Here is an 18,870-nt window from a genome sequence, read left to right as displayed (position 1 = left end):
GACCAATGATACTCCTAGATGCATATATAACAAAAACACTCAGTACCTGCACGAGAAATCCATTATAAACAGGTATTCTTTCAAGCAGGCCGGATGTAAACAATCGAGCCATGGGCGCCGCCATCATGGAATTACGTCAGTGGTCAGCTGTTCCTTCTCCCTCCCCGTGTTTTTGTTTGTGTTTATTTTCGTCACTCTCTTCGCCTCCTCCTTACTCTCCATTCTGTGTCTTAAAACTGGTGACTGATTAAAAAGCTAGTGTAGAAACTCGCAGATTATGCAAGGGAATATAAATGATATAGCTCTCTCTCTCTCTCTCTCTCTCTCTCTCTCTCGGCTGTTCCCTCTCCCTCCCCTCTCCATTTCCCTTCTATTTTCGCCTTCCCTCTTCTCTCCACGTGACAAACCACTGCCTGATTGCTAGATAAATATAAAACGCACGGTTCGAATGTAGCAAATACTAAAAAGAGGAACAACTGACAAAAAGGATAATAAGGATAATGACACAGGCCTGAAAAAAATGTGGAAACGCGAGTCGCAACGCGCAGGTCAAGCTAGGTCACTGTACAGGTCATAATTATCCTTCTTTTAGGCGTATTATCTCGAGAAATGGACTTTTAGAGTTACAGGAAGGTTATAGAGGGGGAATAACACACTAGAAGGAGGGAATACGAAAGAGTTGTCCTGTATTTGAGTAGGCCGGGCAGTGAGAGGGGGGTGAGAGGGGAGTTTAGCCCCGCCCCCCTCAAGGCAGATTGCAGTATTGCTTGGCTAGCGTGTGTCACCTGCCTCTCTCTCCCAAGCCGGCAACCAGGTATGACTCCCCTCACTCTTCTCCCATAACCAGCCTCTCCCAGCAGCCTCCCGGAGTGTTACCAGTGGGAGTTCTCGGAGCATTTTAAAGGGTTTCAACGTGCGTGATATTTCCCGGTGCATCTCAGAGCCAAATAGGGAAGAGAAACCGGGCAGGGAGCCAAAACGAAGGTGGTTTTTACCGGTGGTGTAAGACTTGCATGCAAAACTGGTGTAGGTCCCCCGGGCGGCTCAGGGAGTTGGAGAGAAGCGGACCTATCGATCTCGGGCGCGACGGAAAATTATAAAGATTCCCAAAGCACAAAACAACCTCAGTATTTGGGTTACGCGTCCTGGCTTTGGCGCGTTAAGCTATGAAGGATGTTAGGATGAAGGATAGATGTGTTTACTGGGTTTATACTAACATTTTCGATCTTTTTTTGGACTTTGTTGAGTGATGCGAGTAAGAGATTATTTAAAACATTGTCAGTATTTTGGTTTTGCGTTGAGGTTTTATAGAAATATGCTATGATGATTGTTAGAATGAAGGAAAGAAAGGTTTATGCTATAATTTCGATCTTTTCAAATGAGAGATGATGCGTACGGCTAAAACACTCAATATTTTGGTTTTGCGTCGTGGTTTTATAGATATACTGTGATGATTGTTAGAATGAAGGAAAGAAAATCTTTTATGCTACGTATAATTTTGATCTCTTCGAATGAGAAATAATCCGTACCGCCAAAATACTCAATATTTTGGTTTTGCGTTGTTGTTTTTGGCGAGTTACACTGTACGTAGTTGTAGTTAGCATCAAGGAAACATGGCTTTATGCTACTTTTACGCTCATGTTTTCCATCGTTTAATGACTGCTGATGTGATGCAAAATGGAGATTATTTCTACGTGCAACACATTCGTTATTTGGGTTTTGCGTTGTTGTCTTAGAATCTATGCCAGGGTGGGGGTTGGGGTTAGAGGAGGCAGGGGAGGGGGTTCACAGCTCTCACATCGATCTGTTCCGGGCAATTTTCTTGGTGTGGGGGGAACCCGTAGCATTTGCACGCCTCAAAACAATCATAAGAATTTGTGGTTTTAGCGAATTGTTGGATAAATGAAGGAAGGGCTTTTTAATATGTCGATCGTTTCTTTGGCATTATTGTTCAAGTGATAAGATACACTACCATTTTATTTATTCATCTATTATTTCTGCGGTGTTTAATGAAAGGGAATCCAATTTTTATTAGAACTGCAAGATTTTAGCATTTGAATATACAAGGATGAACTATCGCTGCCATATCGATCATCTTCAACGATTATTCTGGAAGTGAAGATTTATTCTGGGTGTGAAAAAAAAAACCGCTACGTCACAACACTTGGGATATTGTGGTGACTGTAGAACGCAAGGATCGATGAAAGAGTTAAAGAAACACGTTTCTACCATCATATATATATATATATATATATATATATATATATATATATATATATATATATATATATATATATATATATATATATATATATATATATATATATATATATTTTTTTTTTTTTTTTTTTTACATTTTCCTGGTTATTGTTTTTGTTGTGATATTGACAACCATTCGCAACGGTCGGGTTACTGTTAAGATTTGACCCGTGTTCCCAAAAATCGATGTTCGAGTGAAGGCGAGGAAGGATTTATGTTCAATCGATGTTTTGACAGTTTTATTGGGGTGGATATTTATTTTGGTTGTGATGAGAAAAGCCCATCACAGCATCCATAGCACGTTAACCATTGGTTTGACTGATGCTGCTGCGACACAGACGGTTGCTAGGGAAGACAAGGGGAATGTTTATCCTCTGCATGATTCTATCGATCTTTGTAACCCATTTTGTTAAAGTGAAGGTATTTCTCCATTGCTGTTACAACAAGGCATAAAGACAGCCGTTGCAGGAGATTAATTATTTCTGTCTTCATTATATAGATTATTTTTGCAATTTGGTGAAATTTACCGTTCCCTTCAAATGTTGGAATGAAATAGCGATACGGAGGCAGACAGACAGACAGCCATATCTTGTATTATTTAACTTTCAAGGCACAAGGCAACACTTTCCCTATACTATATTACATAGCCGGTGGAGATAAAAATAAAATGAGAGAGGAGACGAGGCGAGCCAAGAGTGACATTCACCATCGCTCACCTGTAAAATGAAAAATCGATCGAGTTATCTCAGTGTTATGAAAAAAATTACGGAATCAAAATCGTTCGTTCGTATGTAATGAAACGTCACTCAGAGGACAAAAAGAAAATAGAAAAGTGATGGATGTGGAAAATATATGATGAAAAAAAAAAAAGCCGTGTGCATAGTGAAGAACCAATATAATAGATATAAATGAAGGTGGAGATGCGACCTTCATTCAACGAGTGAAATCATTACTGCCACTTCCTAAAGAGAGTGCGGGGTGAACGAGGACGAAGACGTGGAGGGGGAGGAGAAATTATATGAAGATGAAGACAAAATCGAAACAAAATGGCGAATGGTCTAAACTGTGCGTTGTAACTTACAAAAATGAGACAGTTTAATTTTTATCATCCCTTTGTAAGGAGAAAAATGTTGCTTATCGTTAACATTACTCATTTAGATGGATTGATTTATCTGTTCATTTTATTCTACTATGTTAGCTAATTCATTTGTTAATTTTTACTTTATCATTATTATTATTATTATTATTATTATTATTATTATTATTATTATTATTATTTTATTTAATTTCATTTCTTTTTTATTGCATTTGATTTTTTTTGCACGGTCAGATGATGGTACGGTGGCGGAGAGATACGAAAACAGTAAGGGAGAAGGAAGGACGATGCCATCACCTTTAATTATAATTCAAAGGAAGGAAAAAAGTTTAATCATTACCATTTCTCTTTTTAATACGGTTACCTAGGTTAGATGCAGTTAGTGATGAGAGACGCGACCAGTAACAGTTGGAGAGGAAATGAAGACTACCATCTTTAATACCATTCAGAAAAGGAAAACTTTATTATTGCCATTATTCCTTCACGTTTATGTAAAGTTCAGATCGTGAGGAGAGAGAGAGAGAGAGAGAGAGAGAGAGAGAGAGAGAGAGAGAGAGAGAGAGAGTTTGTGTGTGTCAGGGAAGGTGAAGTAAAAGCCTAAGAGGCCTTTTACTATAATTCGAAAAGGGGGGAAGGAAAGGAAACACAATCTTTATCATTACTTATTTTGAAAGGTTAAGATAAAGTTCAGAGATGATGTGAGATGCTTCTGCCAACCAACAGGCAGGCGAACAATGAGAAACAGAGAAACAAAAGACTATAATTATCTTTATCATAATTTGGCAGAAGAAATCCCATATTTTATTTTTCAGCACCAATTGTTCTCTTTCTTTTAATTAAACCCACACAGAATCGCTACGGCTTCGCAAGAGCAATTTTTTTTTTAATTATCTATGTCGAATCCGTGTTAAACTATAGCGCCCTTGAATATTCCAGTAACTTTCACTGGAACCTTTTGAAAACACTAAAGAGTAAAATAAGACTGAAGCTTTAGAGAATCCAATTCGATAATATTGAAATGACACTAGCAAAGGCTTAATGAGGTCTAGGTATAGATTTATTTCGTTGTTTTAGATCTGGACAAAAAGTATAATGAAATAGAATAAATGAGTGAATAGATAGATGACTAGGAAAAAAAAAATCATACTTTTGCCCATTAATAAAATGCATTATCTCAAGATCATTAGGCTAGTTATTTCAATGGCACCATTTTATAATCACAACTAGTACATAAATAGAACGAAAAAACAATAGATAATTAAAATAAATAGAATAGAACTAACAACTTATCGAAAAACTTTGCACAGATCAATGAGAGAGAGAGAGAGAGAGAGAGAGAGAGAGAGAGAGAGAGAGAGAGAGATTACGATTGCATATCATTAGTTCCATGGTATTAAGTAAGGAGTGGTGGAAGGGAGGGGTGATGGAGGTAGCAGGGGTGATGTGCCAGCTAGCCAAGGCATGAAAGTATTGAAACAGGGAGGGGTGAGCAACCGCTAGCCTAGTATATTTAGCAAGCCAGCACCAGCCTTGCCAACCGACATCCCTTCTGTGCTCTCTCTCTCTCTCTCTCTGTGTCCACTTTCCTCCTCCCTCTAACTGATCGCCTGTAACCTTTTGTCTTTTGTCCCGCTTTGTAGTGTGTGTGTGTGTGTGTGTGTGTGTGTGTGTGTGTGTGTGTGTGTGTGTGTGTGTGTGTGTTGGAATTAAATGCAGCACACACTCTCTCTCTCTCTCTCTCTCTCTCTCTCTCTCTCTCTCTCTCTCTCTCTCTCTCCCTCCTTATATCAAGCAGCAGCAGCAGCAACAACAACAACAACAACAACAACAACAACAACAACAACAACAACAACAACAACAACAACAACAACAGCTGCTGCTGCTGCTGCTGCTGCTGCTGCTGCTGCTGCTGCTGCTGCTGCTGCTGCTGCTGCTGCTGCTACTACTACTACTACTACTACTACTACTACTACTACTACTACTACTACTACTCTACTACTAATACAATTACTACTACTACTACTACTAATACTACTAAATATTTACAGCAGTTCGAGGCGGAAATGAAAAAGGAGAAGGAAAATAAGGCAATAGTATCTTAAATTTTCCTCTTTCTCCTCCTCCTTAATAATGAAAATACAGAGAAAGGAAACTAGAAGAGAACAAGGAAGAGGGAAATAAGAGTGACACGAAAGAACTCGAAAGAAAGGAAAGAGAGAACACAGAAGAAATAAAGGAAGGAAGAGAGAATCGGGACGAAAGGAAAGGGAGGGGTTGAGAGAAGCTTGATATAATGTTAAGGGAGAAGAGAAAGGAAATAGGTAAGAGAATAGCATGGAGGAGGAGGAAGAGGTGGAGGAAGAGGGATCAATGGTGGTCGTAGGGACAGAAAATCAACCAGAGGGCAAGTGCAGACAGACAGACGGACAGACGGAAAGACAGACGAACGTACGCGGTGACCTTGGGTTGAGATCGATCTCACACCGCCCGCCAACACACACACACACACACACACACACACACACACACACACACCAAGACGCAGGAATGAACTCATTTAATTGCACACACACACACACACACACACACACACACACACACACACACACACACACACACACACACACACACACACACACACACCAAGACGCAGGAATGAACTCATTTAATTACACACACACACACACACACACACACACACACACACACACACACACACACACACACACACACACACACAAGAAAAAAAATCGCATGTCTAATAAAAAGACTAAAGAAAAATAAAAAGAAGAAAGAAAGAAGAAAATGAAAGAATAAAAGATCGATGATTAGACTATATCTGGAAAAAAGAACCAAAGTAAAAAAATAATAAAAAGGAGAAATAAAGAACAAAATGAAAGAATAAGAAACTGCATGATAAACATTATTCTGACAAGTAATGCTAAACGCGAATGTTGTGTCCAAAGTTACGTAGCCCACTGGTAATTATCGTACACAAAGCTTGCAGCGTTAAAATCGATGACCTTGGCGAGAGTAGCAGAATGTCGATAACCTTCTTCATGCATTTGTTTCAATGTCTCGGAATATCAGGAACAGGTTTCGAGTATGACATCACAAAGCTGCCTTCATGTTTCGTCACTTGGTTACGTTGTGCTGCGTTATGTGCAGTTGTTCAGATGCGTCTGTGCTAATAAAACGTTGCATGTTGTGGTGAAATGCTTAGGTCCGTACGTATTTGAGTGTTGGTTGTCGTGGTAATGGTGTTTGCGTCGTGCCAGGTTGTGTTGCAACATTGATGTATCCTGGAAATGCATTGGGTTAAGGGAATGGATGACGTGTTTATGATATGTGGACGTGACTTCTGGATGTTTGCTTGAGGTGTTTGTGTTGTGCTGTGCCAGGTTGTTGCAATAGATGTTAGGAGTGTGCTGTGCCTGGCCAGTAGTGTGTTTATGGTGTGCTGACGTGAGTTAGGAGTGTCTGATGCCATGCTTGTGTTCCAGGTTGTGACGCTTTTATTGTTCCAGGTCCCTGACGTGAGCTCGGGCGTCACTTTTGAGTCGTCACCAATATGGGCAAGGAGAAGACCCACATCAACATCGTGGTGGTGGGCCACGTGGACTCCGGCAAGTCCACCACCACCGGTCATCTCATCTACAAGTGTGGTGGCATCGACAAGCGAACCATTGATAAATTCGAGAAGGAATCGACTGAGATGGGCAAGGGATCCTTCAAGTACGCCTGGGTGCTGGACAAGCTGAAGGCTGAGCGTGAGCGTGGTATCACCATTGACATTGCCCTGTGGAAGTTTGAGACCAACAGGTTCTACGTGACCATCATTGACGCTCCCGGGCATCGTGATTTCATCAAGAACATGATCACTGGCACCTCCCAGGCCGACTGCGCCGTGCTGATTGTGGCGGCAGGCACGGGTGAGTTCGAGGCGGGCATCTCCAAGAACGGTCAGACCCGCGAGCACGTGCTGCTGTGCTTCACCCTGGGTGTGAAACAGCTCATCGTGGCTGTCAACAAGATGGACAGCACTGAGCCCAAGTACTCTGAGGCCAGGTTCAATGAGATCAAGAAGGAACTGACTGCCTACGTCAAGAAGGTGGGCTACAACCCTACCATCGTGCCCATCCTGCCCATCTCTGGCTTCAATGGTGACAACATGCTGGAGAAGTCTGACAACATGTCCTGGTGGACCAAACAGAAGATCGAGCGCAAGAGTGGCAGCTATGAATACATCACCCTCTTTGACGCCCTGGACAACATCGAACCTCCCACCAGACCCGTGGACAAGCCTTTGCGTTTGCCACTCCAGGTGAGACAACTAGGTCATCCTTGACATTGACAGCTGTCTTGACTCTTTCTGCTCTATCAGATTCATTCCAATCTAACATGTCACTGAGTTCCGTCAAAGCCACCTTCATTTCTTGAGGCGTACTTGAATTGGGACCAAACTTTTTCTTTTGCCACTAGCTTCTTTGGCTTTTTAACTTTTATAATATCTTTTTTTGGAAGAAGACTAGCATGTCCATATCTATCAATAAGCTCAGTATACGAGTATTTGGTTTTGTGGTGACAAACGCTTCTCTTGGCAGGATGTCTACAAGATCGGTGGCATTGGCACAGTGCCCGTGGGCCGTGTGGAGACCGGCATCCTCAAGCCTGGCATGGTTGTGACTTTTGCCCCCACTGGCCCCACCACTGAGGTCAAGTCTGTGGAGATGCACCACGAGGCCCTGACCGAGGCTATGCCCGGCGACAACGTTGGCTTCAACGTGAAGAACGTGTCTGTCAAGGACTTGAAACGTGGCTTCGTGGCTTCTGACAACAAAAACGACCCCGCCAAGGAAGCTGCAGACTTCACCTCTCAGGTGATCGTGCTGAACCACCCTGGCCAGATCCAGGCTGGCTACTCCCCCGTGCTGGACTGCCACACCGCACATATCGCCTGCAAGTTTGCCGAGCTGATCCAGAAGATCGACAGGCGTACCGGCAAAGAAATTGAAGCCAATCCGAAGCACATCAAATCTGGGGACTCGTGTATCATTAAGATGGTACCCAGCAAGCCCATGTGCGTGGAAACCTTCCAGCAGTACGCCCCTCTGGGTCGCTTCGCTGTGCGTGACATGAAGCAGACGGTGGCCGTGGGTGTCATTAAGGAGGTAAACAAGAAGGAAGGGACTGGTAAGACTACGAAGGCTGCCGAGAAGGCCCTCAAGAAGAAGTAACTATCTGAGGGCGGCCGTGCGGCCACCATGGGCTCGCTGCTTGCCACCACCACACCCAACACCTGCATTTGCCACAGGAAGGTGGTCCGGAGGAAAGATCCTCACCTCTCCTAGGACTGTCATCAATACTTCGTGCTAATCGTCGTGGCGTATACATACATAAATACATACATACATACATACATACATACATACAAACATTGATGCAACTTATTACTGATAACTAAATCAACCACGCCAACCAGCATCACCCCCCTCTCCCCACACTCTCCATTATACTCGTTACTTACCCCCTCCTCCCCAACGTCGAGACCTGAGTCGGCTACCCCTCCCCCCACCATGTTCCCCAAACCACACCTGGGCCTGCTGCTGCCTGCCTGCCTGCCAGTGCTGTCCCGCGCGCTGTAGCCTGCATCCATTCAGTCAGTCGGTCACTCACGCCAAGGACTCGTTACGGAAAGCATATAACCGCACAAATTAGTTACGTGTTGGGGCATTGTTAACCACCTGTGCTGTACCGCGGGGCTCTGATCAACGCGTGTGTGTACCTGTACCAAGACCAAATCTATACAGAACGGTAGTGCCAAAATCTGTTCAAATCTTTCCTTTTACTCTTGCACATTTATATACTCATTATCATCACTACTAGATACAGCAAAATTATGCTAAAAAGGAATAAGCTCAGTTAGTAAGTTAGTAAGAAAGAATTTTAGTGGTACTGCATGCACAAGGAGAAATTTATATTATGTACTTGAATAGTGAGATGAAAAATTACATTGTTTTCTAATATTGTAATACTAGGGAAGGTGTAATATAATTGTTTTCCAGCTTGATCGCTCAAACTTTTAGCCTAAGGTCAATTAATAATTAAGGGGAGGTTAGAAGGCACAAAATTATTATTATTATTATTATTATTATTATTATTATTATTATTATTATTATTGTTACTATTATTACAATTTATTATTACTGTTATAATTTATTATGATTATTATGTCCCCGCCCGACGTTTCAGTGACGACTCAACAAAAATGAAAAAAATACAAAAAATAAAGCGCTAAAACAATTTCTCTCTAAAAAAACATCGTGTATGTATTTCTCCCAACAATGTGTCGACCTCACACACACACACACACACACACACACACACACACACACACACACACACACACACACACACACACACACACACACACACACACTTCCATAATTCAAATGTTATTGTCGTTTTAAACCCCAAACATAATAACAATAATACACCCATACATTTTGCAGCTTTTCCATTGTATGTACACTAATATCAATGTATATGTAGAACAGTACTACTATCTCCTGTGTAAACTCATGCTAATACTATACAAGCATATTTACATACATACTAATATACTGTATACCTACTAATAATACTAACCATCATTAACTGCTTGTTTGTGTCACACGGGTTAGTTTGTCAATGGGGAGGAGAAGGTTGATGGAAAGTAATATTATCGCTAGTAATGTCATTTCATCTGTGTGTGTGTGTGTTAATATTTAATGTTGCTTTTAGTCATTTAACAAAAACAACGACAATTTCTCTCTCTCTCTCTCTCTCTCTCTCTCTCTCTCTCTCTCTCTCTCTCTCTCTCTCTCTCTCTCTCTCTCTCTCTCTGTAAAGTCTGTAAAGTTGGATCGGTTGCTCTTACGTTGTCACCAGTAGGGAATTATAGGACGTAATAATGAGACTGAACATTCTCTCGCTCTCAGTACGATACTTTTGTGTTCGCTGCTAAAAATTCTTGAGTATATAATAATTGTGTTCTGTCCAAACACTATCAACACTTCATACTCTCAGGAAAGAAATTCACTGCGAAAGGATTAACTGCCTAAACACTTACACACACACACACACACACACACACACACACACACACACACACACACACACACACCTGCTGCTTCCTGATTAAACTATCTGTATGTTGTAGTCTTCCTCAAAATAAGACATCACAACTCACAAGACAAGACACTTATTATGTATGTTATATTTCTACTTAAAATCATTAACGGTTCCTAATAATGTGTGCCGCGAAAAAAAAATCCAAAATGTACCCAAAATAAAATCGATTTTATACAAACAAAACAAAAAAATCAAATTAGAGAGATACTGGAAACGTAGATAACTATTTTTACTTACATATCACAAAAAATAGAAAAAAAAAAATAAAAACATCATTCGTATGAAAATATAACTTAATTTTGCATTAGAAACTATTTTTTTTAATGAGCTACTTTAACCTTACGTTCCCAAAAATGGAGAATGTGATGTTGAGATAATACTAATAATACTACTCAAAACAACTCTACCTATTCCCCTCTAAAACTGGCTAATGAATCCCCCTGATAAGTAATAACAGTGTTCCTATATAACCACACCTGTCTGTATTCATCACCTGTACGGCGCTCCCTGCCTCACGCAACCTGGTGGTGCGTGAGGTACGGGCCACGAAGTATATACTCATGATAACACTACTAATGAATAAATAAAACCCTCACTGTGTGTTCCAAGTGTTAATTAACCTTTACTAATTGTTGTTCGTGTTCGTGTTGGTGATGTTGAGGTTAATTCGGATACAATTCTGCGCTGCACCGCCACTATTTCAAAAGAATGTAGGACAGAAAGTAACACAGAGAGAGAGAGAGAGAGAGAGAGAGAGAGAATTATGAACAAGAAAGTAACAAGAAAAGTGGTTTTGTTTCTATTTCGGACCTGTTACTTTTTTCCTGAAATAAAATGACTATTGTTACTTATTTTCATGATACTTTCTTTTCTAGCATTTTTCTCCGTTACTTTTCTCTTGATACTTTCTTTCTGAGCACCACTGTGTCAAAAGACTCTTTCTGTTGCCCTTGTCCAGTATTCCCCTCTTGCATAGAAAAAAAAAAAAAAAAAAATCTTCGTTATTTTCTTATACCACTGATCTATTTAATTCTTCCCTGACCTCGCAGCCTCGTATCTGATGCTGCCTTACCAGATGACACGCCCAAACCTGCCATCCCCCAAGCACAAACTCAACGCTACTGATCTCACCGCCGGCCACCTCACCTCCCTTCATGCCGCGCTATTGCATACTGTCACACTCAACGTAAGGGTGGTGGGAGGTGATGGGAAGGAAAGATGTGGAAGGGACAAGGGGAGGGATGTGGGGAGATGGAATGGGGAAATAAGATATAGATATTGACAGTAATGGGGAAAGGGAATTAAGAGGAAATGAAAGGGAAAATGGGAAGAAATGGGGGAAAATTAGGAATGTTAAAGAAATGAGCGTGTGTATGAGAGAGAGAGAGAGAGAGAGAGAGAGAGAGAGAGAGAGAGAGAGAGAGAGAGGATGGGTAAGCTTGGGCTGGTAATGGGGGAATGGAGAGAGAGGTGTGAGGAGAGAATGGTGATGAGGAAGAGGGGTGTGTGGGGGTAGGTGAAGGAGGGATGAGGTGTGTGTATAAGTAGAGAATGGGGAAAAGTGGGGAAAAGAGAGAAGGGATTGGTGTGTGCTGATGGTGGTGGGGTGTTGAATACTGTCGTTTTGATATCTTGTGTTTGTCTTATTTTTTCTTTTTTTCTTTTTTCAAGATAGGGTGGAATCAAAAGCTTTCCGTCTCATCAACTTCCCTCCTCTTTTTCATCGCCGGAATGTTGTACTTGCTAACTTCTACAGCTATTTTCATGCTAACTGCTCTACTGATCTTGCTAACTGCATGCCTCTCCTCCTCCTGCGACCTCTCTGCACAAGACTTTCTTCTTCCTCTCACACCTATTCTGTCCAACTCTTTAAGTCTAATGCAAGAGTTAACCAGTACTCTGAATCATTCATAACTTTCTCTGGTAAACTCCGCGGAACTCCCTGCCTGTGTTTGTATTTCCAACTTCTCATGACTTGACTTTATTTAAGAGGTAGGTTTCAAGACATTTATCCCTGTCTTTTTGCTAACCCTTTCGGTACTGTAGGAGAACTGACCATTGAGTTAGTTTTTTATTTTTTTTTATTTACTCATTTATTCATTTTTTTTTGCTCTGAGTCAGTTCTCCACCCGCTCCACCCCCACACAAAAAAAGCAGTATACACCAAAATAAGTAAGTATACGATATGCGTTCGAAAAAGGAATATATTATCAATCTTTGCTGAAATTTTCATCGTAGAGGGTAATCACAAGAGTCGAGATAATGATAACGAATTGAATGATCTTGCAACAAAAAGACAGATGGTTGAAAAACTTATTGAATGGGCTGAAAAAGGCTGGAATACAGAGTGAGTGCATCAAGAAGTTATCAAATGAGGAAATAAAGAAAAGAGTAAGAGAGTGGGATGATATGAAATGGAAAGAAGGAATTCATGGAAAATCCAAGTCTGAAGATCTGCAGACGATGGAGGAAAGGTACTGGAAGACAAGATAAGGTATATGATAACAGACAAAGCTCAGAAATATTATTCAGATGCAGAACAAATAACCTCAGCCTTAATGACAGAAACAGATTTAGAAACGATTTGAAGATAGCTACTATGTAAATGTGACGTGTGGGCAAGATTTCGAAGATTTGAAGGACTTCATTTTGTGGTGCCCAGCTTACAGTGAGGAACGAAAATAACATAGGACTAAAGGCAGGTTCACATGTGTCAATATGCGACTGCCTAGTGACTGGAAAAACCAGTCGCAAAACAAGACCAACATTATGGTCTTGTTCAGTCGATTTGCGGCTTTGTTTACGTTGTGACGACACAGAGAAAGGTTTGAAAATGAAGTGACCAGATGTAGAGAAGATGTTGGAGTTGGTGAGGGAAAAAGAACACATCTGGGACCCTGAAAATGAATTATACAGCAAAAATAAAAAAAAAAAAAAAAAAAGCTTATGCAAATCGACGTTTGATGAGATAGCTGCCACTCTCCAAGAGCTGCTTCTCTCTATGCAGGGTGTTGTTGGAGGTGAGAACTGAATACTTGTGAGGATTTGATTTGATCGCAATCGTCATCATCACCAGAGTAAGACATCTTGTTGAGTAGATGTTTAACATTCACTTCCCGCCAACCAGCAGATACTTCCCAGTCTCTATGTGTGAACGTGTTCCGACTAGAAGAAAGGCTTAGTCGATATTTTCAGCGACTTACAGTTTCAGTCGCATATTGACACGTGTGAACAAGTCTTTAACCGAGAAACGAATAAGGGAGTGCCGTTGTAAAGGCCATCAACAGAATGAACTGACTGCAACACAACAAAACAACACTAGCTACATATCTACAACATGCACACGAGATAATTAAAGGAAGAAAATTGGATAGATATGTAACACCTTAGGCTCCAAATTAATTATGAGAGGCAGAGCACACTACCGAACCCTAAACTGGAGAAACAGATTTCAGAGATAGAGTGAACGGTGTCCGTGTTGCAGTTATTATCTAGAAACACTACACTTGAACATTTCCTATTAGATTGTGAAGGATACAGTGAGATAAGGTAAAACAGAACATGCTTGCAAAATACAGAAAACCAAACTGCCGTAGAGACAATTAATATAGTTGCAAAAAAAAAAAAAAAAAACAAAACATGGTCTTCAGAACATAATCAGTGGATGAAAAAAACAAAAAAACAAAAAAGCAAAAAAAACCCCATCGTGTTCAGAACATCAGTGGATGAAAAAAAAAAAAAAAAAAATATATATATATATATATATATATATATATATATATATATATATATATATATATATATATATATATATATATATATATATATATATATATATATATATATACACGGTACAGGAGAAAGAAGACCCACAAACGTACGGTTATTTTCATTATATCCACTTCACAACGTTTCGGGAAAGTACATATCCCATCTTCAGGTACAAAAAGGCACTGTAAAACCACACGTAAAACGTTAAAAAATGACCAGACGCAGTGATCCTGCTACTTGTTCCTCCAACAGGTAAGTGGGGAGGGTTTTTTTTTTTTTGCCATCACCCTGTCTTGGGTATTAGTCCATTTATTTATTTTATTGTTTTTTGTGACATATTTCTTTAAAATTAGGCCTTTTATTTTATTTTTTACATATATAGTTTTTTATTGGTTTTATTTATTTATTTTTTTATATAGTTATTTTAATTTAACCTTTTTTATGTTTATTTGTTTTAATATGTTAACATTAAATATTCACACACATTCTCATGCACGTTTCATTCACACAAGGATCCTATACCTATCTCAAAACTATTGTCCTTTGTCAGGACATGGGGAAGGGAGGGATAACTCACAATCACACAGGGTGGCTACGTAGCATCACTACGTATTGCATATATACATCAAAGGGAAAACATTCACATTAGATCACGCAAAACTGTAATCATACACGCTTTCGTACTTTTATTTACATATATATATATATATATATATATATATATATATATATATATATATATATATATATATATATATATATATATATATATATAATTCAAATATTTACAGAATGGAGAATAAATAACATAATACATACACATAAATCACAACTCTCTGATTAAATTGGTCTCAGTCAGGTAAATCATCAGTCTATCGACCACATCCGGATGATCGTCACCCAGAAGGGTGGTGTGCGTTAGCAGGAGGCCGCGGTTCTGGCAATACGCCGCCAAGGACCGCCTCTCCTCACGATAACACACACAGTGAAGCAAGATGTGCTCAACAGATAGGGTGACATTGCATGTGGAACACTGGTGGGAAGGTGTTAGCTATGTATGGGAGCATATGAGTGGGAGGGTGCAGCCCATCCTGAGGCGTGCGAGGACCACTTCCTCCCGCCTTGTGGGGCGACTGGAGGAGGCTCCTACTCACTAGATGGCAAAATCTGATTGGTTCACTAAGAATTTCCTATCCAATACAAAATATAGTACAAAATTCTAATCTGTCATAGCTAATGCAAAAAAAAAAAAAAAAAAAAAAAAGAAAATTTAAAGGTATGATGTACAACAGTTAGTCTATTACAGAAATATTTTAGCCGAACGAAATACTCAATGCTGATTCGTTGAAACAAAGTACACATATATGAACCTACGACTCCTAACTATGCTAGAATGACACCAACTCACCTAGTTCGAAAATATTAAGTGAAAATTAATAATTTGGTAGCTATTTCTGTACCATTTAACTCTGGCTTCTCTTTTACAATAAATAATGATTCCGCAAACCTAAGGTCTGAGTTACAATATGCCCTGTACTTTATGTTAAAGTCCTGATCAGTAAATGCATGATTACATTGTAATGCGTGTTCTCTTTTATTTGAGAAACTAGGCTCAGTGATAAGAACATTTGTTCTATACGATACTCCCAAGTGCTCAGAAATTCGAATTTTTAGGTTTTGACAGGTGGAACCAATATACCGTGACATACAGTCCGGACATCTAGCAGACTCGGCCTAGACACCGTGCTAGAAACACGTGTGCTGTGCTCTGTCCTTCACCCACCTCCCTGACCTCCTCCCACTTGTGTCCTGCTCCCCTCCTCCAGGAGGGTGGGGTGTACCCCTCTCCATGCCTTACGGACCTTCCTGCCCTCCCCCCGTAAGGAGGAGGGAGGACACTGATCGACGACCCCCGACTGCCAGACTGTCTATTGACCCCTCCAAAGCGACTTTTGTGACTCTCCACTCTAAGACGACCACCCGCCTGTCTACGGTTAATTCTTTTATAATAAAGAAGGTCATCGATTGTAATATTGGAAATGTTGCTAATGTTAAAAAACTTGCCAGTGGTGATTTACTTGTTCAGACAGTTAACGTAAGTCAAGTCAAATCATTGTTGAAGCTCCGGTTCATTCATGACATCGAGATCGAGGCTTCGATTCCAGTGTCCATGAACTCGTGTCGGGGAGTCGCTTCCCACCGCGATTTTGTGGATATGGAACCGACCGAGATCGTCGATTGCATGACTGATCAGGATGTCATTGAGGCTCGGAAAATTACTAAAATGGTTGACGGTACAAGAAGGAGCACAGCATCAGTCATTCTCACCTTCAGTGCTGCTAAGTTGCCAGAGAGGATTCATGTAGGGTACGAGTCGGTTCCCGTTCGTCCCTACATTCCGAATCCTCTCCGTTGTTTCAAGTGCCAGCTTTATGGTCACCATGGTAACGCTTGTCGGTCTTCCCACGCTTACTGCGGTAGATGCGCAGGAGAGGGCCACTCTGTGGACCAGTGCACATCCTTGGTAGAGAAGTGCCGTAATTGTGAAGGTGCTCACTCCACTTTTTCACGCGATTGTCCCGCGTGGAAAGTGGAGAAAGAGGTCTGCACGGTTAAGGCTACTGAAGGATCTCTTACTATGAAGCAAGGATGCGAGTGAAGCAGACGCAGGCCGCGCCTGCTTCAAACGTCTCCTACGCTTCAACAGTAAGGGCTCCACCTAAGATGTGTACTGTTGCTATCCAGACTGACCTCAGCGACCTGCTGCCTGCTCCATCTACCACCACTGATTCCCCTTCAACCTCTGCCTCATCATCTGCTAAAACTACTACTACTACTACTAAAACCTCTACTCCTATAACTTCCTCTGCTCCATACCTGTCTGCTATTTCTCGTACTCCCAGTAAGGGTGAGAAGACAGACAAGTCTAATAAATTAAATTTAACAAAGCTTGAACGTCAACGCCCTTCTCATGTCGTCGCCGCTCCCGCGCCGTCGAGAAGGAGTTCACACGCTCGCTCCCTCTCGACGAGCTCCGGGGAGTTAACAATTGATGAATCGATGGATGTCACCATTAGTAAGGGCCGGGAGAGGTCCCCCGGCAGCGCCTCTGAGCGCAAAAGGACTAAGAAAACGGCCGCCACCACAACTCTTAAGCCATAATGTTCAAGGTGTTACAGTGGAATTGCAGAAGTATTCGGAATAAAGATCCATATTTGTCACTTTTAGTGAACATACACAGGCCGTCCGTTATTTGTCTACAGAGACGAGACTGCAGGATCAGCCTGATCCTGCAGTGCTAAAACACTACCATCCGTATAGAAGATATGAGGGACACGGCGTTGCCATATACATACACAAAACACTGACACAAACAGAAGTGACGTTGAATACACCTCTGGAAGCGGTCGCGTGCAGGGTGAGATTCAACGACACGTATCTGGCTATCTGTTCCCTCTACTTGCCTCCCAATACCTCCATTGTTGATGATGATATTACATCTCTTATTAGCCAGCTTCCGGGCAACAGGCTAGTTGTTGGCGACTTTAACGCCCATCATCAACAATGGGGAAGTGAGAGGTCAAGTGTACGTGGGGAGCAGATAGTAAACATTTTATTACAGACAAACCTCTGTCTTCTGAACGATGGAAGTGCGACTCGTGTAGATGATCGGACTGGTAACGCGTCTGCCATTGATCTGTCGTTGCTCTCGCCAGGTATACTCCTGACTTCTCCTGGGAAGTCATCGACGACTCCACGGAAGTGACCATCTGCCCATCTGCATCTCTTATGCACGCGACATCCCGCCCAATCCCCGCCCTCCCAAGTTTAACTTCAAGAGAGCAGACTGGGCAACCTTCCGTGGGGTTGCCGACGTGGATATATCTGGCGAGGACATTGACACGATGGTCAGCAACGCAACACAATCCATATTACACGCCGCTGAGGCTTGTATTCCGAAGACTTCTGCAGTTTACACTAAGCATGGAGTCTCATGGTGGACAACGGATTGCCGACAAGCACTTCGTGAGCGCAATAGACGATACAGGTACTTCAGCCAGCAGCCCAGTCAAGCAAATTTCATAGCCTATAAAAAGGCAAGGGCTCAGGCAAGGAAAGTCATCCGTAATGCAAAGAAAGACTCATTCAGACAATTCATATCATCTGTTAACCGCACCACTCCTCTCTCCAAAGTATGGCAAACAATAAATATTTTAAATAACAGAAACCATATATTCCTATCACTACCCTTAAAATAAATATAATTGTAATAGATAACAAAACAGAAATAGCAAATGCCATAGCCCACCAATTCCATCAGGCCAGCAGCACAACTTATTATGACCCTACCTTCCTTCCAAGGAAGGAGGCTGCAGAACTCACTGTCCCAAACTTTGCCACAGGAGGCGTAAACTCAGACTACAACACAGAGTTTACGTTGGATGAACTCCTCTTTGCCCTGAAATCCTGTAAAGGCTCCAGTCCTGGTCCAGACAATATTTCATATATCATGTTACAAAATCTCGGCCACCATTCCCTTTCAAAATTATTAACGCTCTACAATAGAATAT

At 41.2% G+C, this 18,870-nt stretch overlaps 2 protein-coding genes across 3 annotated transcripts in view; one reads left to right on the top strand and one right to left on the bottom strand.

Moving 5' to 3' along the window:
• The window catches only part of LOC123501915 (28S ribosomal protein S14, mitochondrial-like), a 9,531-nt gene extending 8,617 nt beyond the window's left edge, over nt 1-914 (bottom strand). The window contains exon 1 of one of the 2 annotated variants that reach the window (XM_045250998.1): nt 790-914. In XM_045250998.1, coding sequence (XP_045106933.1) covers nt 790-897 — 108 coding nt within the window. In that variant the 5' untranslated portion in view covers nt 898-914. Of the gene's footprint in view, nt 1-46; nt 314-789 lie in introns of those variants that run through there. The other variant, XM_045250999.1, reaches the window with a different exon arrangement.
• On the top strand, nt 798-9,674 carry LOC123501914 (elongation factor 1-alpha-like). The gene is made up of 3 exons (XM_045250997.1): nt 798-814; nt 6,883-7,679; nt 7,960-9,674. Exons 2-3 carry the CDS (start codon nt 6,927-6,929, stop codon nt 8,590-8,592), a joined length of 1,386 nt encoding a protein of 461 aa, XP_045106932.1. The 5' UTR covers nt 798-814; nt 6,883-6,926; the 3' UTR covers nt 8,593-9,674.
• Nucleotides 9,675-18,870: the final 9,196 nt, after the last annotated feature.

Source organism: Portunus trituberculatus, chromosome 10 (assembly GCF_017591435.1).
Source record: "Portunus trituberculatus isolate SZX2019 chromosome 10, ASM1759143v1, whole genome shotgun sequence".
NCBI lineage: Eukaryota > Metazoa > Arthropoda > Malacostraca > Decapoda > Portunidae > Portunus > Portunus trituberculatus.
This window is presented reverse-complemented; position numbering and strand designations above follow the sequence as displayed.